The 27,056-nt window shown below is 42.9% G+C and overlaps 1 protein-coding gene and 1 long non-coding RNA gene across 5 annotated transcripts in view; one reads left to right on the top strand and one right to left on the bottom strand.

Annotated features, from left to right (window-relative positions):
• Positions 1–27,056, top strand: part of LOC130923702 (uncharacterized) — a 66,092-nt gene that overhangs the window by 11,750 nt on the left and 27,286 nt on the right. The window lies entirely within an intron of this gene.
• ppp3cb (protein phosphatase 3, catalytic subunit, beta isozyme) overlaps positions 1–27,056 on the bottom strand; it is a 78,540-nt gene that overhangs the window by 9,111 nt on the left and 42,373 nt on the right. For 3 of the 4 annotated variants that reach the window (XM_057849610.1, XM_057849612.1, XM_057849609.1), the window contains exons 5-13: positions 20,110–20,255; positions 19,499–19,638; positions 14,491–14,568; positions 13,467–13,561; positions 13,263–13,388; positions 9,213–9,290; positions 8,861–8,945; positions 1,347–1,444; positions 648–695 (exon numbers count right to left, since the gene is read on the bottom strand). In XM_057849610.1, the coding sequence (XP_057705593.1) occupies positions 648–695; positions 1,347–1,444; positions 8,861–8,945; positions 9,213–9,290; positions 13,263–13,388; positions 13,467–13,561; positions 14,491–14,568; positions 19,499–19,638; positions 20,110–20,255 (894 nt within the window). The remainder of the gene's footprint in view (positions 1–647; positions 696–1,346; positions 1,445–8,860; positions 8,946–9,212; positions 9,291–13,262; positions 13,389–13,466; positions 13,562–14,490; positions 14,569–19,498; positions 19,639–20,109; positions 20,256–27,056) is intronic. The other variant, XM_057849611.1, reaches the window with a different exon arrangement.

Consider the following 27,056-nt stretch of genomic DNA (forward strand, 5'->3'; position numbering starts at 1 on the left):
AGTGAATGTCTGTAGTGCCAGTACGGAATGTATGTGAGATGGATTGATGATTTAATGCCCAATTGTACAAACAATGTAATGAATCAGCTTCATAAATCAGGTTAGTGTCATTGAAATGAGACCGTGAATAGAAATATTACAAAGTAGTTGCTTTATTTTTGCTATAATTAAAATTTAAAGAGTTAGGGTGGTATGCAAACATAAATCGTTTTCCAATTATGAGAGCTATTAAATTTCCATCATCATAGGTGGCAAAAACAGATTGATTGCACGGAACCTTTTACAGCACCTTTAGTATATTTCATAATAAGAAAACAGACAACAGAGGGTCAGATTGACTTCTTCTCCCTTGTCAATGTTCAACCCCCACCCACACCTCTGCTTGTCTGATGTGTGCTTGTGTTTCAACATGTTGGTTTGAGAATGTCGACAATAGGAACGGGTTTAATGTAGTGACTTTAGCGGAGTGTGATTATTGTTCTGAGAGGTGATGCAGTTAGAAAAGCTCTGTGCATCATGGGTAAAGACAATCTATGATATTATGAGCATGGTGGCAAAGAGCGCAGTCATGCTACTCGCAAAAAAAAAAAAAAAAAAAAAAAAAACACCGACCCACGCACAAGCAAGGTGATATGAGTGGCTTTTACCTTCAGCATCCTTAACTGTCTCGATGGCTTCTATGGCCTCAATGGTAGCTGATTGATGGTCAGATAGATAAGAAGAGAAAGAGGGGACAGAAAGAAAGACGACAGATTCCGAGAGAGCATAGGAATGAGACGGAGGAGAAAAAAAAAACGGGTGAAGGCTGAAACATGCTTCTGTGCAGATACACCTGGATATGATCTTGTTTGTGACTCATGGAAGCTTATGGAAAATACAGGCCCTGTCTTGTAAACATGTGTGAAACAATTCTGGACTGAAAAAGCATGTTTCAAGCTCAATCCATGCGAGGCCTGTTGTTGAGGCATGTTAGAGGGCACCTGTGGTTAGCAATAGCATTGTCTCACTCACACACTATCCCTTTCTCTCTTCTCTGGATTCTATCCTTCCCTCTCGTCTCACACCCACACCCACACACGTACAACCGGCAGGCTGTTAGTATCCTCAGCACCAGTGAAGTGAAGTGGAGAGAGGCAATGGAGTCCGCAGGGCATAGGGATGACAGGAGATAAACAGCAGTGTAAGAGGAAAACAGGAACCTCAATGTGGTCCAAAGCATATGCTTAATGTGTATTTGGAGGAGTTATTCAACTGTGTATTTTTTCACTAGAGTTGAGCTCTGGGTTAGGTGTGTATGACAGTCAGGTTTGTATGTGTGTCTGTTTTTGATTGTGTAAAACACTCACCGCTCTGCAGAGTCTGTTTGCCCCCTGACAGCACTCCGCTTGGCAGCATACCAGTGGGGGTCAGGCCTTTCAGGGTCAACACGTTCTCACTCTCTTCCCTGAGAGTCAGCGTGAGAGAGAATGGGGAGAGAAGAATAAAGGCTCATAAATAGAAGCGCACACCTGTCTGGGCAATTTGTGGGTTAAACGAATTCCTGGTGTCAATCTCAAAATGTACACAAACAAGATCATTTGGACTAGAGTCAAAATCTTCAGACCCTTTGCAGGAACAGTCATTTGGACAGGAAAGAAGTACAGTAGGACATATGAAGATGTAAGCAATTCTTTTCCAATTTTCTATTGTATGAGGTTTGTTTTGCCCTAAAGTTGAATCTTTTTCACAAAATACTTACATTTTCTTAGAAGCACCATTTAAGGAGTAATTCAGAATTTTTTACATTAGGCTTAATCTTCGAGTTAACGGGGATTTAATTAGTTGGTGGAGTTGATTTCAATAAATTCCGTGCAGTTTGCAGAGTATTTGTTAGTTTCAGTGCTCCGGAGTGGCTAAGCTAGCGCGAGTCAATGGCACCTTCCTAGCATGCCAATGAAAAACGGTACAGATCCACGAAAAGATCCAACAAAGTCAAATAAATTCAAAACACAGATTATTGTTCCAAAATACCCATTCGTCCAAAACAATGTCACACCAAACTGACGTAATTCATTTCATTCTACAGGACTATGTTTTTTTAGATGCATAATACGGCCATAATAGAGAGGAGTGCTTTGGCCACTCGTGCTCACGTTGCATTCAAGAAAGGTGGAAGTCGGACTTATCCCGCTTGGAAGGTACCAGTTGCGAACTCAAAGCGTTCCAAGCGAATGTAAACAGCAAAGATGGCTGTTTTTTTTATTTTTTTATTTTTTTATTTTGGCCATCGAAAGACATTTTTACCCCCAGAAAACCTGCCTTCTCGCAAATGTTGGTGTTCATACTGTAGTTATTAACATGCAATGATAAGTTATAATAACTTTATCCAGAAAACATAGCCAACACTCTTGACTGCATAGGTCATCATTAATTTACATGAGTGCATATAGTTTTATATTGGCACGCTAAGATGTCCCAATTGACTCGCGCTAGCTTAGCCACTCCGAAGCCCTAAAACTAACAAATAACAAAGAAACTGCACAGAATTTGTTAAAATTAAAATCCACCGACTATTTAAACCCTCGCTAACTCGAAGATTAAGCCTGATGTCAAAAATCCCAAACTTCCCCTTGAATTGTGTATTTTTTATTTTTTTTTTAAATTATTTATTTATTTATTTGTTTGTTTGTTTTTGCATGGTTGCAAGAAGAACCGGCTTCAAAAATAGATGTTGAGAGTGGTGGTCCTCGCATTAATGTCGTCCTGTTTGGAGCACACCTTTATTATTTTTATGATTTAAAGGTGACATGCTATCAAAAAGGACTTTTGATTTGCTTGTATTACATAATTGGTTCTCTGAGGTTATTGCTAATTAGACAAGTATATTAGTTGAAAATTATAAAATTGCGGGGGGAAATCTAACAATGTATAAACTTTAGGAATGTAGAACTTGTCCTCTATAGCTGTTAGAGCCCCACAGCAGGCCTGTATACTTTTTCCTTTTTTTCCCCCTCAGTCATCAGCACTCATTCCACACACCTGTCCTGCACACCTGGTCATTACCACAGCCTCCCTACATAAGCACACACAGCCCTCTGCTCCATTGCGAGTTTGTTAGCCCTCATTGCAACTTACGAGCGTTCCTAGTTACCTTGTCTTGCCGGTTTTTGATACGATTTTTGACCTTGTGGATTTTTGCCTCTAGCCTGCTCCTCGTCTGTGCCTCTGCCTTTGATACAATTTTTGACCTTGTGGATTTTTGCCTCTAGCCTGCTCCTCGTCTGTGCCTCTGCATTTGATACAATTTTTGACCTTGTGGATTTTTGCCTCTAGCCTGCTCCTCGTCTGTGCCTCTGCCTCTTCTCTGTGACCTGAACCGTGCTACAGGACCGGCTCTAGACGCATCCTGCCTGGGCCTTCGCCTTGCTCGTTCCCCCCTGCTTGAACAGCCTTCCGTGCCTCTCCAAGGGCCAAGACTTCTTCCTCTCCGAACCCTTGTTAATAAATCTGCTCTGAGCACTGCATCATTGGGTCCGTTTGTTCTCTGAGCCCTGTCAGAACAAACTCGCCATAACATGGACCCAGCAGGCTCGTCCCTGTATGAACAAGCCGTCAACAACCAGGGCCAGCGTTTAAACGAGCACGAGCAGCTCCTGTTTCGTCTTACCCAGAGCGTGTCTCAGCTTTCCCACATGGCTGCCTCATTTCACAACCGACCCGCTGCCGAAGGTGAAACGCCAGGGTGGCCTGAGCCCAACATCCCACCACCCACGAAATACTCAGGTGACCCGAAAACATGCAGAATGTTTTTTAACCAGTTGAAGCTTATTTTTGTATGTCAGCCCCATCGCTTTTCCCAAGAAACAGCCAAGATTGCCTTTCTAGCCAATCTCCTGGAGGGAGCACCGCTGGGTTACTTCAACGCCCTAATGGAACAAAATTCCCCCCTTCTGGCCTCATATGAACATGTGGCAGCAGAGCTGAAAAAGATCTATGACCACCCACTCCGCGAACAGGAAGCTGGCACTCTCCTCCTTCGGATGAGGCAAGGCAAAGAACCCATCAGGGAGTACGTCAGCCGGTTTCGCTCCCTGGCGGTGGAATCCGGCTGGGGCAACAAGGCCCTAATTTCGTCGTTTAAAATTGGGCTTAACCCAGAGATCGGCAGAGAGATAGCGCTCAGGTGCCGGTTTTCGACGCTGGACGAGGTCATTGGCACCGCCATAGAAGTGTCGGACCAGTATACCCAGTGGAGGCCCCATCTCGTCAGTCCATCTGTTGGACCCACAGTTCCCCGAGGTATCGCGGAGGCCGCATCTCCCACCCGGGGAGAACCGATGCAGGTCGGCAGAGCTAGGTTGTCTGCAGAGGAGCGCAGTCGTCGTATGTTGGCAAGACTCTGTCTTTACTGTGGGGAACCTGGGCATTTTGCTGCCAAATGCCCCAACAAGTGGCCAGATTACGCACACAAACAGAAAGTGTCCATCAGTCGCACCGTCTCTCTGGGCATAACCTCTCGGGCCCAGCCCATCGTGGTCTTAAGCTCACCTGTCTTCTCTCTTCAGCAGAAAGCCCTGATCGACTCGGGGTCAGACACCAATCTGTTAAACATGGACCTGGCTAATCAACTTGGATTGCAGCTCATCAAGATGCCTTCTCCCCTGGAAGCCGTGGCTCTGGATGGAAGCCCACTATGGCGGGTAACACACTGCACACCCATTATCCAGATGGAATTCCCAGGTCGTCATATTGAGAGTATCAGTTTTCATGTTTACGCTTCACCCCACGAACCACTCGTTCTCGGCTTGCCATGGCTGAGGAGACACAACCCCCACATTGACTGGGACACCGGGACGGTGGTCTCCTGGAGCCCGTCATGTGACATGACCTGCATAACACACAGCTTGGTGAAGACCCAGGTTGCATCCACCACCCTCATCGAACAGAAAAATGAACAAGCAGAGTTCCCGGCCCTCGATAAGGTTCCAGCCTGCTACCATGACCTCAAACAGGTGTTCAACAAATCTAAAGCCACTAGCCTCCCTCCTCACCGCCCGCACGATTGCGCCATAAACCTACACCCGGGCTCAATACCACCCAGGGGTCGTCTGTACTCTTTATCAGGCCCGGAAACCCAGGCTATGACAAAGTATGTAAACGAGTCATTGGCATCAGGGCTCATCAGGAGATCCTCCTCTCCTGCAGGCGCAGGATTCTTCTTTGTTGAGAAGAAGGACGAGTCCCTCCGTCCATGCATTGATTATAGGGGGCTTAATGAAATGACTATCCGGGATCGGTACCCGCTACCATTAATGTCTTCCGCTTTTGAGATGCTTCAGGGTGCGCGGGTCTTCACGAAGCTTGACTTACGCAATGCGTACCACCTTGTCCGCATAAGGGAGGGAGATGAGTGGAAAACCGCATTTAACACTCCCATAGGCCATTTTGAATATTTGGTCATGCCTTTCGGCCTGACAAATGCCCCAGCTGTCTTCCAAGCACTAGTCAACGATGTTTTGAGGGAGTTTCTGAATGTGTTTGTTTTCGTCTACTTGGATGACATTCTGATTTATTCCACTGACCTGGAGACCCACATTTTTCATGTCCGCTCAGTCCTACAAAAGCTACTACAAAATAGCCTGTTCGTTAAAGCAGAAAAATGTGTTTTTCACCAGCCGTCTGTTCAGTTCCTAGGTTTCGTCATCGCTGAAGGTGAAATACGCATGGACCCAGAAAAGGTCCGAGCCGTCCATGAATGGCCCAGGCCCAGCTCGCGCAAAGAGGTACAGCGTTTTTTAGGATTTGCAAATTTCTACAGAAAATTCATAAGGGGATTCAGTTCGGTGGCATCACCGCTACACTCCTTGACATCCCTCAAGTGTCGCTTTCAGTGGGATTCCAAGGCCGAAGCAGCCTTCTGCAGGCTCAAACACCTTTTCACCTCCGCTCCAATCCTCATGTTCCCTGATCCGACTCTCCAGTTTATAGTCGAGGTTGATGCTTCAGACTCAGGGGTAGGAGCGATCTTATCCCAACGCTCGCCCCTCACCGGTAAGATACACCCATGCGCATTCCTATCAAAGAAACTCACATCTGCAGAAAGAAACTACGACGTTGGAAACCGCGAACTTTTGGCCATTAAGGTGGCCCTCGAAGAGTGGAGACACTGGCTGGAGGGGGCGGATCAGCCTTTTGTGGTGTGGACCGACCACCGGAATTTGGAGCATCTCAGAACCGCAAAGAGGCTCAACGCAAGACAAGCCAGGTGGTCCTTGTTTTTCACCCGCTTTAATTTTGTCTTGTCATACAGACCCGGTTCCAAGAACGCCAAACCCGATGCCCTTTCCCGGGTGTTTCCCTCAGAGGGACGTGAAGAGGACCCAGAACCCATCCTTCCAAAATCATGCCTGGCAGGGGGCTTCCAGTGGCAGATCGTCAAGAAGGTCCAAGAGGCCACCAAGGGACTGACCAACCCACCTGGTACCCCCGCGGGGTTGCTTTTTGTGCCACAGGGCCTCCGGGGGGAGGTCATTCACTGGGGCCATGCTTCCCGTTTTGCAGGACATCCAGGGTGCAGACGCACCCTTGCTCTCCTGGCCCGGAAATTTTGGTGGCCGCAGATGAGGAGCGACGTCGGGGATTATGTGGCGGCGTGTGTGGTCTGTTCCACCAACAAGACACCTAGGAGGCCACCTGCGGGCGAGCTGCTCCCCTTGACTGTTCCGACGCGACCCTGGTCGCACATCTCATTGGACTTCATAACCGGACTGCCACCTTCGCAGGGGAAGACCACCATTCTGACGGTGGTGGACCGGTTTTCTAAGATGGTCAGATTCATCACCTTCCCGAAACTGCCTACCGCGAAAGAGACGGCCAGCGCTCTGCTCGACGAGGTGTTTAAGGTCCACGGCTTTCCGTCAGACATAGTGTCTGATAGAGGGCCACAATTCGTGGCTCGTTTCTGGAAGGCGTTCTGTGGGCTCATTGGTGCCACCGTCAGCCTGTCGTCAGGGTTCCATCCTCAAAGCAACGGGCAAGCGGAGAGAATGAACCAAGAATTGGAAACAACTCTGCGGTGTTTGGTCTCCAAACACCCAACCACGTGGGCCCAAAACGTCATGTGGGCCGAAGTCGCCCACAACTGCCTACCATGCTCTTCATCTGGTTTTTCCCCGTTTCATGTTGTGTTTGGGTATCCAGCCCCCCTATTCCCACAGACTGAGGCAACCACCCGAGTTCCCTCTGCCTTGTTGTGGATCCGCCGCAAGAAGAGGGTGTGGAACCAAGCCAGAGCCAGTCTGCTCAGGAGTGCGACTCGTATGAAGAAGATGGCAGATCGCCATCGATCGGGCAACCCAACATACAAGGTGGGTCAAAAGGTGTGGCTTTCTACCAAACATCTCCCTCTCAGGGTTGAGAGCCGCAAACTGGCTCCCCGGTTTGTTGGCCCCTTCCCGGTCTCCAAAATCATCAACCCGGTGGCTGTACGGTTGCGACTCCCCAAGACCATGAGGGTCCACCCGACTTTTCATGTTGGGCAACTCAAACCGGTCAGGGTGAGTCCTTTGGTTCCCCCCACGCCGCCTCCTCCTCCTCCTCGATTGATAGACGGCGGTCCGGCCTACACGGTGACGAGACTCCTGAAATCCAGACCGCGGGGGCGTGGTTTCCAGTACCTCGTGGACTGGGAGGGCTATGGCCCAGAGGAACGTTCGTGGGTCCCCTCCTCTCACATCCTGGACCCGGACCTCATTCGGGACTTCCACCGACTCCACCCAGACGCGCCTGGTCCGTCCGGAGTCCGTCCCTAGGGGGGGGGTTCTGTTAGAGCCCCACAGCAGGCCTGTATACTTTTTCCTTTTTTTCCCCCTCAGTCATCAGCACTCATTCCACACACCTGTCCTGCACACCTGGTCATTACCACAGCCTCCCTACATAAGCACACACAGCCCTCTGCTCCATTGCGAGTTTGTTAGCCCTCATTGCAACTTACGAGCGTTCCTAGTTACCTTGTCTTGCCGGTTTTTGATACGATTTTTGACCTTGTGGATTTTTGCCTCTAGCCTGCTCCTCGTCTGTGCCTCTGCCTTTGATACAATTTTTGACCTTGTGGATTTTTGCCTCTAGCCTGCTCCTCGTCTGTGCCTCTGCATTTGATACAATTTTTGACCTTGTGGATTTTTGCCTCTAGCCTGCTCCTCGTCTGTGCCTCTGCCTCTTCTCTGTGACCTGAACCGTGCTACAGGACCGGCTCTAGACGCATCCTGCCTGGGCCTTCGCCTTGCTCGTTCCCCCCTGCTTGAACAGCCTTCCGTGCCTCTCCAAGGGCCAAGACTTCTTCCTCTCCGAACCCTTGTTAATAAATCTGCTCTGAGCACTGCATCATTGGGTCCGTTTGTTCTCTGAGCCCTGTCAATAGCTAATTAAAGTATGACTTGAAACAGATTACTGTTTATTTCTATTTAACCCCAAAAATGTGAAAGTAGACCAGCATTCCGTAACAAATTGTAATTAATTTTTCACTGCATAACTATTTATGCTATTAACAAAAGTGTAGAATAATAAGAATGTCACACTAAATGCTTGATCCTTTTACATTATGTTCTTAGGTGTCTTCTGGTTGGGACCGGGAATTAATTACTGTATATACAGTCATTATGAGCAATCAAATGAAGGCCTAATGCCTCATGCACACACACATATAGAGGTTGTTGTTTTTTTGTTTTTTAAAGCGGTATGTTACCAACTCTTTAGAACAATCTTATAAAGCATAAGACAGTCTGGCCTCTGTCATCCTTGATTGGGTTTTTATCTACCAGGCCTGAGACTTCACACTTTCACAGTTTACTGTGTCACAGTATACATTCTCAAGTCAACTCACCGTAGAACTGAAAACATTTTAGCCATCTTCCCTATGGCACGAATTTTGTTCTTAATCACTTCCTTCCTGGCTGCAGCTGCACTTGCTATAAAAGAGATCAACAGCATGTTATTAATTCTTAAATCGAGCACTAATATGTACAGTAGACCCCACTATTTACGGGGAAGCGCGATAAATGATGTATTTTTATTATCATGTTAATATTGAAACAAGTATTTGAAAAAACATTAATAGTTGTATCTGCATGTTCCTAGTTGTATTTGCTAAACTACAAATACTGTAGGTGGTAGTGCGGAAAACTTGATCAGGAAGGTGAACCTACATCACGGTAGCAGTGTTGTTCATTCCTTACCATCAAAGATCTCATCGCCATCATTCATGAGTTCGTCATCAGAGCAGATGCTCAAGACATTGACCAGCATCTCTGTCACTGTAAGAAAAAATATTTACACTAGGCTCACAAAACGATGACATTATAATGATATTTTCTCTTAATCTAGTCACTGGGTATTTAATTAAAAAAGGGTCACATTTGTATAACACTGGAAAAATGTAAAACCTTTTGAAAGAATTTATCATCTGGCATGTGTAGAACTTTCCTCCTCGGCAGTGTTGTTTTCGTCAACGATGACGACAAAGAAAATATTTCGTCAACAAACAATTTTTATTCATGGCGATGATGTCATGATGACATACCTAAAACGTGTCTTGGGAGACTAAGATATAACGAGATGGATGCCAGTTGTCGTCTGACGACACGACAACACGATGAAAATTCGCCATAGTTTACGTCATAAATTCACAGTGTGCGATATTTTGCGTAGTTAGCATGTATTTAGCAGTGTTTGGTCGTGTCACTCATGTGGCGTGCTCTGCCTCCTCCCTGACCCCCCCGCCTCACACACACACGTGAGTAAGCCTGTGCCCATTTTAGGCTTCTTTTGTGAAACATATGGTGCTGCTTGGTAAGTTTTGCTTTCTTGTCTTGGCTAGACATGCCATATTGCTTTAGCCTTTAAAGGTCTGTGCTAAGTGATCATCACACACTAAACCAGGGGTCCCCAACCGCCGGGCCGCGGACCGGTACCGGTCTGTGATGCATTTGCTACCTGGCCGCACAGAAATAATGATTTATTAACGATTGATTTCTGGCCGAATTAACTTTGGCCTGTGCCCATTACCACACCGATATCCCTGTCTACTCTAGATATAATACCACAGCATAGAATGTCGTCGTAGAAATCCATTGATTGGACTGCTAGCAGTATATGTTTTGTATATCTATGTGCGCTTGTCCTCGATAATAACGTATGGCGTAGGTCGGGAGCATCACATTTGTTCCCGGAAATAATCAGCCCCAACACTAGAATGACTGGGAAAAAAAACGTCTTTCAACAGATTTTTTTACGGGGGAAAGGGCACCCGACAAGCCAGAAGATGAGCCTACAGCCTTGAAGAAAACAAAATCTACGCTACTTCCCAATCACTAAAGACCCACAAACTGCAAAAGAGTGGATTCCTGACTCGTTTGTGATTATACCGAGTGATTTGAGCGTGTCTGTGCAATAGGAGGATTAGCTTGAACTAGTAGAGATCGCAAATGACGGCGATCTTAAACGTACTGTACATTTGAGACAACAACTCTACCGCAGTTCTGAATTAAAGTCATTTCAGAATATCCTGACATCGCTACGAGAGCACTGAAAACCGTGCTACAATTTCCAACATCGTTTCTTTGTGAAACGGGCTTCTCTCACTCTCCCATCACACCTAGATGGGACCATCTCGTCTCAACGAAACAAGCTCAGGCCTCCCACTGATTCAGCGGTTAAGTTATATTTTCCCTGCACTAACATGACGGGGCTAAAAACAAATTTTATTTTATATTTGCTGTATTTTTCTGCCGCACATTGCCCGTGTTCTGACAAATTTTGCATGCGCGTAATGTTAAAAATGGCCGCAAATGCAGCGTTTCCAAAGTAAACACTACAAACTTTTTTTGAAGAAAGGAATATTAGCTTCCGTTTGATCATGGACGGACATGTGGAAAAGAATCCAACTGAATATAAAAGAGGGCTTTTTCACTGCGACAAAAGCTTTGGGAGCAAAATTTATAAAGGTGCAAAATTTGACTGAACACCGGTCCGTGAAAAAAAGACCTAATTCACACCGGTCTGTGGTGCAAAAGAGGTTGGGGACCCCTGCACTAAACTAACTTGTAGCGTTAGCATCGTGTTAGCATTAGCATTTACCACGGTGACTCCGTGTCTTCTTAAACCCTTGGAAAACATTTTACATACAGTTCGTGGCGTCCAGGTGAGTTTAATTAATTGCAAATAATGTGCTGTTTTCCTTCTGAGTGTGTATTATCATCATGAAAATGGTAATGTCCTTTATTTATTTATTCATGGACTAAAACCTTTGAAGTTTATAGACAAAAACAGTTTGAGAATGGCGTACCGCACACATGCTATTTTTAGACAATGACGGTGCATCGTAAGGCGGAAGTAAAGCCAAAGTGGGACTTTATAGACCTGCCCTCGCATAGAAACAATGTAATTTGTGCTACTTTTCTCCGGTAATCTGTCGAAAACGAACATGCCGATCACGCATTGCTTTTTTGGAACTCGTAGAAACGACTCTAGACATTACGACATATGAAGGATGTTTTCTTCATATGTTTCCGGAAACCAAAAAGTTAGGAGTTAAAAATGTGAAGAGCGAATCAACTTGCGCGGACTTTAACACGAGCTCGGTTAATCCATTCACATTTTATATGCAGTAAACATTTTGTTGGGTTGGTATGGTCTTTCAGAGGACAAAGAGGTAAGCCATATTTATATTTTTAACTTACTTTTTAGCGTAACATTATGCCGTACTGCTTCTGTCTGACAATGAATGACCTGAAAAGAATTATTTGACTACCACTGTTACCATTTCTGTTATATATATAAAAAAACAACTTTAGTAAGGGGGAACTGTAAATAAATTAGAGAATTAAGATTTGTTATCAATGAAAAAAATAAGTGTTTGTTGGCTGTCGCTGAGTAGCATTTGCGATCGCTACACAAAGCTAACTAAATTACCCCCAAGAACGGTCAGAGACGCAGGACAACCAGAGGATATTTAAGAAAGACAGGGCTGATGGTAAAGGATAGCGTGTTGAAACAGGAGAATGTCATTGTCAGTCGCGTCGATAAAAAAGCTAAGGCTATGCTTAGGTCGGCTCGTTTTTTTCCGTCTTTTTCAGCCTTCGACACTCAAGCCATGTCTTTAACTGAACATTTTTATGGTCTTCCACATCTTTGCCAGTGAATTTGGCACAGGGGACATCATTTTCGGAGAGAATTTGTAGGTTTAGCTCTGTAAACATCTCCTTTGTACACTATTTCCATTTATTTGCTATTATGGACAAACGGTGGTATGTCCCTCCTTAGCAACAGTAGCTAATGTCATGAATATTAATGAGCGGAAGTGACGTGTTGCTTGCGGTACACCATTGTCGACTAAAATTACACCAATACAAACACATTTTGAAATGACTAAAATATTCCTATGACTAATCAGTATTTTCTTCCAAAAGACTAAGATAAAAACTAAAAGGGCTGCAAAAAACAACACTGCTCCTCCAGAGGCTCAACCCGTTTGTATTGCATATTAGTATTTTATGCGTTGTAGTGACCACTACATTATAACAGAATTCACCTAGGGAACTGGTGTGGGGCATGTTGTGTTCCGGTGGGAAAACTTTGTTGTCGCGCGCATTTCCGGCACAGACACTCGAGAGTTAACAGATACTAGAGAGTTAAGAGAGTCACGAGCGGCCGGACACGGCAACACGAACTTTACTCAACGAGCCATCGAGACTCAACAACATCATCCGCTACAGCGTCAATAATTTATGGTTTTACCAATCTTTTACCACCTTCTAATTTAGTTAAAGAATGTTAGTTTTGCTCGGTGTGATTGGGTTTGCCACAGCATGAAATGATTCAGGTTTGCCATCATTGTTCTGGACTTTTAGCCCAACCTAAAATACTTCACACAAAGAATATACAACTATAACCTGTGAAGAACGAATCCAACTAAGCTCTGCACACCCATCAGTCTTTAATCCTTTAAATCGAGGCTAGCCACTTTTTAAGCTGAGATAATAGAGTTGTGTTATGAAGTGACTTTAGAACAATATAATGGTATGAATACATACACTTTTCATGTATGTATGATACTATAAAATAAGTTTTCATTAGAAACTGAATGTTAATAATTATGTTATAACTAACTACCAGAAACGTAGAGCTCCATCAAAAATGCAAATTTGTGCTTGTCTGCTTGTTATGGGCAGGCTACTTTGTCTCAATAATTGTTATTTTTTAATTGTATGAGTGCTTGCGCGTGTTACCTTTTTCTCCCACAAAAGGCAGAGACCAAGTGAAGACGTCCATAAAGTTAGGCAACCAGTACGGGTGAGGAGAGCAATTGAACTGACGGATGTTCATTACGTTGTTCTCATATTTCAACACAGCAGCTGGAAACACAAACACGTACACTTCATCTCATTTGAATTAATTTTGACAAATTTGAATGTGAATGTGCATTTCTTTACCTTTGTTATTATAGACATCTAGGTAGTTTGGAGCAGAGAAAATTGTGATGAGAGAAGGAAATCCTGTTGTCTGACTCTTTCTGTACATACGGTACCTAAAAGGAGATTTTTTAAATTTTTAATTATTTTTGAAGAAAAGAGCTCTATGTTTATTTGGCAAACTTTGAAAGTTGATGTTTGACGAAATCTTACTAATAGGTTCACCAAAGTGAACACAAAGCACAGCAGCAACAAAACAGTACATGGAAAAGGGCAACCTTAATTGCTGCATTACATTGAGAGGATTTTCCTTGCATAACAGATGCCAGGGTTGATTTATGGGCCAGACAATGATTTGACCTTACACTATTTCCTTGATACAGAGTAGAAAACTCACATGGTTATGGATATTCCACTCTATTTCATGATAATCTTCAGATAAAATCATAAGATTTTATTTAAAATCTTTGTGTTAAAATATACCATGTATAATTCCCCCCTTTTTTTTGTATGTTTTCCAGTACACAAACAGCTCAAAGCTAACATGCTTTGCCTGTTATTTGTGGAACTGCGGCAGTTTGAGTCCATAGTCCATTTTTTCACAGCAATAGTGCAAACAGCCGCGTGTTTTAAAAATCTTAAATTTGTTTGAGCCTTTTTCTTCTCAGGTCCTCTAAGAATGAAATTAAATTTCTTTTTAATGCAACAATCAACAAAATTGCATGGTGGGATTGATAACATGCTCTTGTGTATATGGTTTAATAGAGTGTAGGCTCCCCACACCTGACCTAAGGGATAAACTCTTTTGAAATATTGTATTTATTACTTTTTTAAGAGTACCAGTGTTGATAAAGAGAAAAAATATGTTAAAACCATAGAATGGGAAATTGATCTTATTCCAATGTAATGGTAAAAGTAGACATGTAAAGCCGTAGCCACTACAATTAATTTTAGTGAGAATAAAGCCACTTATTTGGATTTTTTTAACGTCCAAACATCCAAATGCATTTAGCTTTTAAAGTGAAAACAAGTGCATTGAGCATACCCAGCATCCTGTGCTTCATGTGCTCTGATGATGGAAAGCAAGTTGTTGGTCTGTAAAAACTCACACACTGCTGGGTAACTGGAATAAATAAATAAAGAAAGGGGAGGAGTAAAAGAAATTAAGTACATCTGAATAAAACCATGACAACAAACACCTAACAGACTGTGAAGGTTTAGGACAGCATTCATACCAAAAGTTCTGCTAAATTTAGGGTTAGGTGAATTAACGCAGAGATAAAGTGCCTGTGACACAAAAAAAAGCATGATTATTTCCTATTACACGCGGTATTTTATGCCCCTGAATGAAATGGACCGCTTGGATGTGTGTGGAAGCGATCGATATATTTATTCCAATTTTCTAATCCTGCGCCATGAAAATGAGTGACTTCCGGCCAGAGTCTGGATTGAGGAAGAAGGCGAACGTTACATCAGCGGACTAATCATCTTCACAATACAGCCATTACTATCGTATGTAGAAGGACTGTGGATTCAGCTGATTTTGTGGATTAATTTGTTTATTTTTTGCGTTACGCCAGCCCAAAATGCTGCAGGCTTTTGTTTCTACACAAGGGAGAGTTGTATGAGGCTTTTTGGATATCCAAAAGATCCTGTTCACAACGAATAATGGGCAAAACAAGTCCGACAATCAAGAGACCATTGGACGGATGACGTCGTGAGTAGGCTACGTGTTTTATGTTATGTCAAATACTAGGATCATAGCAAATGTTATGATGAGGAAGTGGCTTGCATTTTGTGGGTGACAATGCTCCCTGTCCACCGAGAAGGCCACTCGGGCGACGACCGGCGGCTTGTCGCACACCATGGTCGCCGATAAAGGTGTGCCCGCCTATAGACCACTATCCTCGGCTTGGGCCCAGGGAGCCCCCTGCTCTCGTCTGCGGTACTCGAATGTGTCACTCTTCGACACCCCTCGGCCCTCTTCACGTGCCCGCCTAGAGAGCGCTATACTCTGCTTGGGCTCGGGCAACCACGCACTCCGACGTCGGCTGGTTTGTCCACCAAGAATGCGCCATTTTTGGCCTTCTGCATCCCCGGCGACGAGCACTGCCTGCCTGGCAGGGCCGCAGCAAACGCCGAGCCAAAACATGCTTGCCGCCGGGGGCTGACCGATCGGTGAAGACCCCAGCCGCAGTGTGTGACATGAGTCGGGGTGGTTCTGTGTGATTTTTTATTTTTGAAAGGCGAGGAAGAGACTTGGAAGAGCCACAGGCACTTTAACTCTATTATTTTATCTGCATATTAACTCATGGTCCTCTTATGCGTTAATATAGATTAATATTTTAGTAATTAGACATTCCATGTAAAACAATAGTGTGCTTCATAGTACTTTTGAATTCATCATTACACAGAATGCGATTAATTGCAATTAATCTCATAGTTATGTATTTTAACTGTGTTTTAACTCAATGGCTGCCACTGACAGTGATAAAACATCTAATCCATTTGAATTGAGATGGCTGGCAGCAATCATTCGCTGTTTGCCTTCCCAGTTCAAATGGATTGGACATCTATACTTGTCAATGGCAGCCTTTGAGTCAATATAGATTACTCTTTCATTATTATGGCAGTATATTTGAAATACAAGTGAATACTACTTTTGAATTCATTCTTATAGAAAATGAAATTATTCGCAATCAGTCTCACGCGAATAATCATATTGAGATGACCATTGCCAAGGCCTAACTAAACTTTTAGAAAATCCCTGTCATTTCCAGAAACAACATGTTATAACAACTTTTACAGCAGGAATACCACAACACATAAAGTGCAGTCTTTTCCAATTTCTCACTGTTGACAGTTTTACGTGCACCTTTTATCTCCTCATCCTCATCAAGCTCTTCTCCCATGTTGCTCTCCCTCTTCCCTCGCTATATCTTAATATCACTCTGTATCTGGCAGGGGTAGCCAGTCGTCATAGCAACAGAACCGTGCAGCTTCCCTTGGGATTCTGGGATATCGTTTCATGCCGAAACAGAACTGCGTGCATGTGTTTGCGAACGTGCTGTGTTTATGTGTTTAATCTCATAACCGTGTGTGTGTGTGAACCGGCCAAGATTTTGTCTCTCTAACACTAATCCTAGTGATGGTTATTGGATCTTAGATCATAGGAGGAGACACTCTCTTCTCGTCACTTTAGTGTCCCAAAACACAAGGTTTAAGTCCACCTAAAATACAGTTTATGAGACTTGCAAATACCTGCGCCAGTAATTGAAACGTACGGAAGCGGAGGGTGTGTGTTCGGTTACCTAGGCCTGTCTGGTTTGTTGATCATTGAATCATTCAGGGAATCAGGGATCATTGAATAATTGAGTAATGAGGTCAAAGGTCACATAGGTGTGCTTGTATCTTTGTGTTCAAGATTACTTGAGATTGAATGAAACAAATAGTACCACAAAAAAATTACATTTAAATCTGGTAAATGGAGCTATACTTGTGTAGAACCCTTTCACCCTTTAGGGCACTTCAAGTGCTTTGACATAATGCTCTCATCTACCTACTGACTGCTCACCATCAGGAGCAATGTGGGGTTCAGTAACATGCTCAGGGATACTTAGGCTAGGCTCATATTGCAGGTTTTAATGCGCAAATCCGATTTTTTTCGAGTGAGGCATTAACTTGACGGTCTGAACGTGACAAGTTGCATAGAATTGGACCATTTCAAATCCGATCTGGGTCACTTTCACATGTGGTTTAAATCCGATCTGGGCCACATTTTTCCAGAATGTGGCGGTGGTCTGAAATGTCAAGTCTCCCAAATCGGAATTCATGCAGCAATTACGTCAGCAAAGAGCGAGAGCGGCAGGCAGGACGGCGGAAATGCATCTGTGTGTAGCTTAGCTTTAGCGCCTAGCTTGAACTCAGCTTTTACGCTGGAGGCGGGCTTGACCACAGTCATAAAAAAATAAAATGAAGAAAAGGATAAGCCTGATAATGCTCCATTTTCTTTTTGTGCGCCAAATGAGCAATATTTCAGTATTGCTTACATGGCCGAGTCGGGGCAAACTGACACACACACGTAAGGCTTATGTGCCTGCGTCATGCATGCACTGTGCGTGTATGCAGTCTATCAATCCTTATAAACTTTGAATATAAGACCTAACGGGTTGGAAATCAAAAAATGATCACCCTTGAATGACATACAGTGGGGCAAATAAGTATTTAGTCAACCACTAATTGTGCAAGTTCTCCCACTTGAAAATATTACAGAGGCCTGTAATTGTCAACATGGGTAAACCTTAACCACGAGAGACAGAATGTGAAAGAAAAAAAAAAAACTGAAAATCACATTGTTAGATTTTTAAAGAATTTATTTGCGAATCATGGCGGAAAATAAGTTTTTGGTCTATACCAAAAGTTAATCTCAATACTTTGTTATGTACCCTTTGTTGGCAATAACGGCCAAACGTTTTCTGTAACTCTTCACAAGCTTTTCACACACTGTTGCTGGTATTTTGGCCCATTCCTCCATGCAGATCTCCTCTGGAGCAGTGATGTTTTGGGGCTGTCATTGGGCAACACGGACTTTCAACTCCCTCCTCACCCCATGGCGTCAAAATGATAACAAGAACAGTGAGCAAAAATCCCAGAACCACACGGGGGGACCTAGTGAATGACCTACTGGGAGTTGGGACCACAGTAACAAAGGCTACTATCAGTAACACAATGCGCCGCCAGGGACTCAAATCCTGCACCGCCAGACGTGTCCCCCTGCTGGAGAAAGTACACGTCCAGGCCCATCTGCGGTTCGCTAGAGAGCATTTGGATGATCCAGAAGAGGACTGGGGGAATGTGTTATGGTGAGATGAAACCAAAATAGAACTTTTTGGTAGAAACACAGGTTCTCGTGTTTGGAGGAAAAAGAATACTGAATTGCACCATACCCACTGTGAAGCACGGGGGTGGAAACATAATGCTTTGGGGCTGGTTTTCTGCAAAGGGTGGGGCTATATATCGAGAGATTTTGAGTGAAAATCTCCTTCCATCAGCAAGGGTATTGAAGATGAGACGTGGCTGGGTCTTTCAGCATGACAATGATCCCAAACACACAGCCAGGGCAACAAAGGAGTGGCTTCGTAAGAAGCATTTTAAGGTCCTGGAGTGGCCTAGTCAATCTCCAGATCTCAACCCCATGGAAAATCTGTGGAGGGAGTTGAAAGTCCATGTTGCCCAACGACAGCCCCAAAACATTACTGCTCTAGAGGGGATCTGCATGGAGGAATGGGCCAACAACAGTGTGTGAAAAGCTTGTGAAGAGTTACAGAAAACGTTTGGCCTCCGTTATTGCCAACAAAGGGTACATAACAAAGTATTGAGATGAACTTTTGGTATTGATGGATACATATTTTCCACCATGATTTGCAAATAAATTCCTTTAAAATCAAACAATGTGATTTTCAGTTTTTTTTTTTTTCCCCCCACATTCTGTCTCTCATGGTTGAGGTTTACGCATGTTGACAATTACAGGCCTATCTAATATTTTAAAGTGGGAGAACTTGCACAATTAGTGGTTGACTAAATACTTATTTGCCCCACTGTACATACATGGAATGACCAGCGTGTGTATTTTTTGTTTTTTTTATGCTTCTGCGCATGCGGGTCAGTTTTCTCAGCGTGTGTCGGACTGCAAATTAGCGCGCATGCGTAATGCTTGAATGTGCTCATTGGACAAAGGCAGTCTGAAAGAGCACGCCCCCCCAAAAAAAACATATGACAAAAATCGGAATTGTTCATTAAGCCCTGCAGTACGAAATAAGCCTTAGACAAGGTCATCACGACGAGGAATCAAACCTACAGCCTCTGGGTTGGGGAACAACTACTCTACCACTGAGCATTGCCACCACTATAAAATGTGCAAGGTGGGACATAAAATATGCCTCAATTTTGGAATGACCCATATAAAAACAGTACATTTTGGGCACTTCATAGCAGTATATATTTGAAATCTTGTGTACTTGTGTAGGTGTGCAGAGGAGTGTCACTAATTTTACCTGTAGAAATAGGAGCAACCTCTGACTGTATTGTGTCCAAAGTACTCTTGGGTCTTTTCATTGCCAAAATCTTCAAGTGGGTCTGCCCACAACAAGTCACACATGGGCCCAAACGCCGGCGGCTCCTTGAATCGGTCCAACTAGGACACACAGACACACACACACGCAGAAAAAAATGGTGTAAGTCTCATACACATGAAGGCTGTGGGGAATAAACCCATTTTCTTTCACAGAAACAGACGCATCGACACATGTCATATAAATCGCAAAAAAGAAAAGCAAACACATAGACACATAACACTATAGATCATCTCCATGGCAACCCCCACCACACAGGAGGGAGAGGATGTCACACCAGCAGATTCACCATGGTAACACTGCCATTAGAGGAGGAAGTGCGTGTTCCCTCGACGTCTCCGCGCTCATGTGTGGGGTTTATTATGAGAAAATAGACCACACATAATTCATTGGTTGCCATTGACGACGACAGACGCCCAATCCGTTTTGACTAGGAGAGGCTGGCAGCGCTGCTAGCTTTCCCAGTCAAAATGGATCGGACATCTATTGCCGTCAAAGACATAGAAACACGATCATTCACTGCCAGTTGTTACCTTTTTGATGTCGTCCAGCGTGTGAATCTCTGGCGAAAGGCCCCCATGCACGCACAGAAACTGCTGGTTCATCAGGGCTGCAAGGGGAAGGCAATCAAATGCCTCCATGCAGGAGTCGTACACCTGCTCCGAATATTTGATCTTACCTGCGGGACATTTTGGGGACACAAGTTGAGAAAAGCTCTCAATGTATTTCTTTTTTTTTATTACTTGCGCTTTGAACAAGCAGTTTGTCACGCACACGGTTTCTTATTGGATTCAAACAAAAGTACAAAGGATATTGGAAAGATCAAAGCTAGCACTGAAGGCATTATGCGACTTTTCCTTAATGCAAGGAGGAAAACAAATACAACATAGCAGGAAATATATGTGATATGCATTTAACGGGAAAGACAACACCAGTATAAATGACTCTTGTAAAAGGTGGCTTAAAGTAATTGCATATGGCGGAAAACACGGACAAGACTGAAAAAGCAGTTTCTGCTCTTGCACTCCTCTTTAAAGGAAGCTGCTGTATTTTAAGCCAAAACAACTGTTGTGTTTGATAGAACAATATGTCTATATACTGCCATAGCAGATTCATGGTGTATTAAGCCCCCGAACTATTTTTAATTTATCCGTTTTACCCTGAAAACCCCCGTTTACAGACGTTGAGCAACCGCTTTTGTTTTAACCCAGCCATAAAACTAAGGTAATTAATTGTATTTATTATTCAAAATGTCAATTTTAGCACAGAATCATTAATTTATGTCTAATATTTCATTAAAAAAAAGACTATTTTAAAAAATTATTCACTCGCATATTTTAAACTTTTAAACAAATGACGTCACAAAGAAAAAAATGGCGTCTGTAAAAAAGTCACAGATATCTACCTCATAACTATCGCTTAGTTGTATTTTTGTTGTTGTGACTATCGCATTTTCTACAATATGTTAGATGATAAATAATCAATCCAAACAAAGAAAAATTGGGAAAAAAAAAAAAAGTTTATCGGGGTAAATATATGAAAAAGAAAATCGACCCTTGTTATATTGCCATGTTTCACAAAAAACTCCAGCTGTGGGCATTCACAACTGTGTGTAGTGTAAAGCGCTTTGAGCGCCTTGGAAGGTGGAAAAGCGCTATATAAGTATAACACCATTTACCATCTACTCTCAGTGATACATGCTACATGGATTTTTTGGATCGAAACAAGGTAAGTACGCGATAATATCTCGATAAAGTCATGGCGTCTGAAATTCTGCTCTCGCCTCCAGATAGGGTTTTGCTGTTTAAAAAACTTTTTTTTTTAAAATGGCCTCCTGTTCAAAATTTTTCTTCCCCCAGAAAATGGAGATTTAAAACTTTCCAATGATGTATCACACATGCATATTGGACAATTTTGAAGTTTGGCCAAATTGGGGGTCTCAGAGTGGAACTTCAAGTCACCTGAGTGTTTTCGGCCATATGCAAATGGAAATTTTCTTAAAATCTCTGATAATGGGGTAAATAATGTTCAAACACGGACACAGCCATTTTAGGGTGTCAGTTATTCCCACACACATACACACTGATAGCACTAAGCACAGGTCCATGTGATAATGGGTATTTATGATGCTACAAGGAAGTGCCGGCAATTTGCGATACTCGCATGGTTGGCTAAAACAGTACTGTGGCTAAAACAGTACTGTAACCACTTTTGATGGCCACTTCCTTGAAAAAACGCTTTTTATTTGTTTATCTCTATTTTTATACGTCAGAAAAATTTAATTCCTGATTTTTCAACGTATTAAACAAGGTACTTTCCACTGGGATGCACATGATAAAGGAGTTGTCTCTCCCTTTAAGACTTTGCTTCTGTTTTTATGGAGTAATAATCTGACCCAAATATGAGCATGAAGCAGCACAGAGACCCTGTGAGGCAGATTGTTTTGTTCGTCCTCCTTTGATTTTTGATTTGGCAGCTATATCACTCATGACATCCAACAGGACGCATCTTGAAAGTATGTTTCACATAATGCGTCCAGCAAAAAAACAATATTACGGATTAAATAATGGAATGGTGAAAACAAAAAATAGATGAAGAAAAAGACTAGAAGGCAGAGCTCTAAGACTGCAAGGGAAGCTCAGCTTCCCCCAAAATGTCAAAAAATAAGTGATCAAATGTATATTGTTGTTTGTACATGTCATTGACTAAATATGCACTACAACGCGCTCAACTTTTGTCCAGAAGCTTCTTATCTCTGGTTGCGGCTTGTTTCTCGATTCATTCTAACAGCTTCACAGTCCTTTAAACAATGTGGAAGCTGTGCGTTTCCCACTACAGTGAAACAAGACAAGTCATTGGCTAAAAGCTGGGTTTATCCCACTCATCAGAAGCTGTGCGTCTTTGCGGGTCTATGGGCAGTAGGCGGGGCTCGGCTGGCCCAGAGACTCTGGTTCTCTGCTTGCCTGGTACACCAGACTCACCGCTGTTCCAGCTATTGAGTCTGGCAACCATTCAGCGGATACAATTTCCAGGGCGGAGCAAGCAAAAGCAAACACAGCGGAGTGGACCAATCAGCGACGGGCAGGGCGAGGGACTTACGCGCGGAAGGAAACATACGAGGAGAGCAGAGTTTATTCAACATGGCTAGCGCGAGACAGACTGTTGTCAATGACTCGTGTCGATGTGTTTTTGGTAATTTAAAACTAATTTTACCGTGGATTAGAACATATTCTCGGCTCTCCTGTTCACCATCTGTGTTGTTGTGGAGTCGACTTCTGACGCACAAGAGTGACGTTGCTCGTTAAGAACACGTTACGCAAATAAACGATTGATTTTGTACCTGCTCGAGAGGCCGTTAATGGGTTGGGTCCCAGACTTTTATCCCAGTGTTTGAAAAACACAGGGAGAACAGTCTGGCCGTGCCAGGCAAGTTCTCTGCATGATAATTGGATGATCTATCTGAGGCTGAATCCCTTTTTCATTGACAGTAAAATGAGTGAATCAGTAATCTTGTCGTATTAACCCTTTAACACCGGACGTGTCTGCGGCAACACGTTTACGCATATCCTCTTTGAAGCCTCATCACGCTGTAATTACATCACTCACATGCCACTGGTCAGTTTCATTTGAAAGAGCGGAAGTTGAAGTCCACGCTCGTTTTAAATTGAAGTGAATCGACCATGTAAAATGGGACTTTTACAGTTTTATTGCCCTCATAAATAAAAATTAAAACGCTACGTGGACCATGTGTTTATGTCTGCATTTCCATCATTTGTTGTCCTTTTTCAAAATCGAAAGCACCACAAAAAACTACATATCCCAGGAGGAGCCATTGTGAGGTCACAAAGGACGGACGTAATGTGAACATTTTTATTAAATTGCCGAGCAAGGCGCCACCTAAGGAGAAGGAAATGCAAGCTAATGCATTATTTTATAAACTCTAGGAAAAGGATGGGCCAGATTTGTTGTAATTTTCTTCGGATGAGTAGGCGAGTGAGAAGAGAGACAGGCTGATGGCAGTGCTCAAACTGCAGAAAAGTGCGCTGTGTGACGTAGTGTATGACGAAGCCCTTGTTCAAGGCGAAACTGAGTCGCATGCCTGACAAAATTAAACTGAAGTAGTTTATTGTCAATATTTTTGAAAATACTTTTTTTCAATGTTAAATCTAATTTATTTTCCCCACTATCAATCTTTTTAATTTGTATATACCGTATTGGCCCGAATATAAGACTGTGTTTTTTGCATTGAAATAAGACTAAACAAGTGGGAGTCGTCTTATATTCGGGGTCTAGACTTTATACCCATTCACGACGCTAGATGGTGCCAGATATCAATTAAGCGAATGCTGAACTTGAGGAGTAATGTTCTGTCATGACAGATCTCAGCTACTCTCAAGTTTAACCAGTTTGCATGATTTTATTGCAGTGTTTTTCCTTAGTCAGATTTGTTTCAAGACTACAGTTACAGTTCGACCTCACTTTGATGGTTAATGCAGTTTTTGCAATTTTGTTGTTTTATCACAATAGATTGGTTTGTTTACATTTCAAAAACCAGAAGCCATTCATTTACGAATGTGATTGCACTTTAGTTTACATATTTAAATGTTCAGATATTAAGATTTGAATGAGGCAGAATAACATGCTTTTTCTCGCAAATATATTGTTATAATCATTTCAATCGTTTCAGATGTACTGTAATTATTTTCTGTATAAAAATTAATTTGGTGTTCAAAAAGTCTTTTCTCAAACTTGAATCTTGAAAAAGAGGGGGTCGTCTTATAATCAGGGCCGTCTTATATCCGGGCCAATACGGTAGAGTGTATCACAAAAGAGAGTACACCCCTCGCATTTCTGCACATATTTAACTATATATTTTTCATGGGACAACACTGACAAAATGACACTTGACGCAATGAAAAGTAGTCTATGTGCAGCTTATATAATACACTTAATTTATTTTCCCCTCAAAATAACTCAGAAAAATAGCCATTAGTATCTAAACCCCTGACAACAAAAGTGAGTACACCCCTTAGAAACTACGTACGTCTCTAAATGTCCGAATTGAATACTGCTTGTCATTTTCCCTCCAAAATGTCATGTTACTCGTTACAGGAGTGCTTTCAGCATTGCTGCAGAGATTAAAGGGGGGGGGGGGGGTTAGCCTGATAGTGCTCAGACCATACGCCGCACTCTACATCAAATTGTTGTGCATGGCCGTCACCCCAGGAGGAAGCCTCTTCTGAAGACGGTACACAAAAAAGCCCGCCCGTCTCATCAGACCGTAGGACGTGGTTCCAGTAAGCCATGTGCTTTGTTGACATGTCTTCAGGAAACTGTCTGCGGGCTTTCTTGTGTGGGGCCATGTATCGAGAGATTTTGAGTGAAAAACTCCTTTCATCAGCAAGGGCATTGAAGATGAGACGTGGCTGGGTCTTTCAGCATGACAATGATCCCAAACACACAGCCAGGGCAACAAAGGAGTGTCTTCGTAAGAAGCATTTCAAGGTCCTGGAGTGGCCTAGCCTGTCTCCAGATCGCAACCCCATGGAAAATCTGCGGAGGGAGTTGAAAGTCCGTGTTGCCCAACGACAGCCCCAAAAAAATCACTGCTCGAGAGGAGATCTGCATGGAGTAATGGGCCAAAATACCAGCAACAGTGTGTGAAAAGCTTGTGAAGAGTTACAGAAAACGTCTGGCCTCTGTTATTGCCAACAAAGGGTACATAACAAAGTATTGAGATGAACTTTTGGTATTGACCAAATACTTATTTTCCACCATGATTTGCAAAATAAATTCTTTAAAAAAAATCAAACAATACGATTTTATGTTTTTTATTTTTTCACATTCTGTCTCTCATGGTTGAGGTTAACCAATTACAGGGCTCGCTAATATTTTCAAGTGGGAGAACTTGCACGATTAGTGGTTGACTAAATACTTATTAGCCCCACTGTATATATTTTTCTCACTATTTTACACTGTTGGTCTACTGTATATAACCTGTTTTGACCATAGGATGTGTAAAGGCCAAAAACACCTATGACCATACCTGCTGTTTCTATTGAATTAGAGAATATGAAATTATTCAGTTTTATTTTTTTCTGTTAAATGTTTATCCTAACAAGTTAAATAAATATTTTCAAGCTTCAAAACGGTTCGTCGAGCATGTTTGGTTGTCAATAGAACATCAATATTACAAATTATGACAATTTTTTTTGTCTTTTTGGGTCCAAAATGTTGATTATAACAGGTCAGTGAAGGTTATGGTGGTCTGAAAAAAGGGACCCAATCAGGCCATTGTGAACATTTTTTTCTTTGAAATATAAAGCAAAATTGGAAAAAAAAAAATAGGCCCTGGTGTCTGAAGAAGGCATTTTTCAATTTTAATTCCGTTACTTAAGTTGACTGTGATCATCCTAGTGACATTTGCTTTGTTAAAAACGACTAGAAAAAAAGTCTTTCATTTCTGGTGTTTTTTCCTATTGTAGTTGCTTGTGTTTGGAGACTTGACTTCTGGCACTGTAGTTTCTTTCCCTGCCGAATAGTGGGTGCCGCTGAGCCCCTCCATCGTCACAAAGCACTCACAGGCAGACACATTTTGAGCTTCCCCTCACTGAAAGACCAGCATCTGCCACTGCTAGAAGGGTAGATAATGATTGCATGAAGAGAGGAAGGAAGGGGAAAAGGATGGGGCCAATATTTGTGGAGAGTTGCAAGTAAAGGGTGCGGTTGAGGACAGCAGACATACTCCAATCAGGGCTAGTCTTGGAACAATGGAGCATTTGTGAAAGCCTAAGGGTGTGTTGTGGGGGTGCGTGTGTCTGCCAGGAGTGTCATTGTCAACCTCTACTGTGCCTTGTGTATAACAAGAGATCATTATTGCCAGGTGTCAGCTCTTTTCCTCTTTATCTTGTTCTTTTTCTCTCTTTCTCTCACACAAACGCACACACAGCAGATGGTAATTGAGGGCGACCACCATTCGCCAAGTGCACCAGGGGAAATTAGCTTCCTCGTCCCCTGGCCAATCCGACACAGAGGAGAAAGTCCCCGAGCCAATCATTGAGGGCCAAATTAATTTGTCGCTAATCACCTGCTTTCAAACAGGACTCACTGGTAGGGAGGAGGTTCACAGACTATTCAGGAATCGAATGGAAGGATGAGATTAGGGGTGTCATCTTTGCACAAGCCACATTGTAGTTGTGGTTTCCTTCGGAGGGCCATTGCATCTGCTAACTAGTGCTAGCATAATGAATCGAATAATCGACAACTAGTGGATAATCAAATGAATCAACAACCTTTTCCCTCATGGAGTCCCCTTGGCAAGATAGTCATATTGAGATAGCGACGCTACTTACATTAGGTAACATTTATATATATATATATATATATATATATATATTTTTTTTTTTTGTATCACTATTCCATTTGTTCTTTCTTTCTCCGCCCTAAACTTTTTTCTGTCCAGCTGCATTTCCTGAATAAA

This window comes from Corythoichthys intestinalis, chromosome 11 (genome assembly GCF_030265065.1).
Source record: "Corythoichthys intestinalis isolate RoL2023-P3 chromosome 11, ASM3026506v1, whole genome shotgun sequence".
NCBI classification, from domain to species: domain Eukaryota; kingdom Metazoa; phylum Chordata; class Actinopteri; order Syngnathiformes; family Syngnathidae; genus Corythoichthys; species Corythoichthys intestinalis.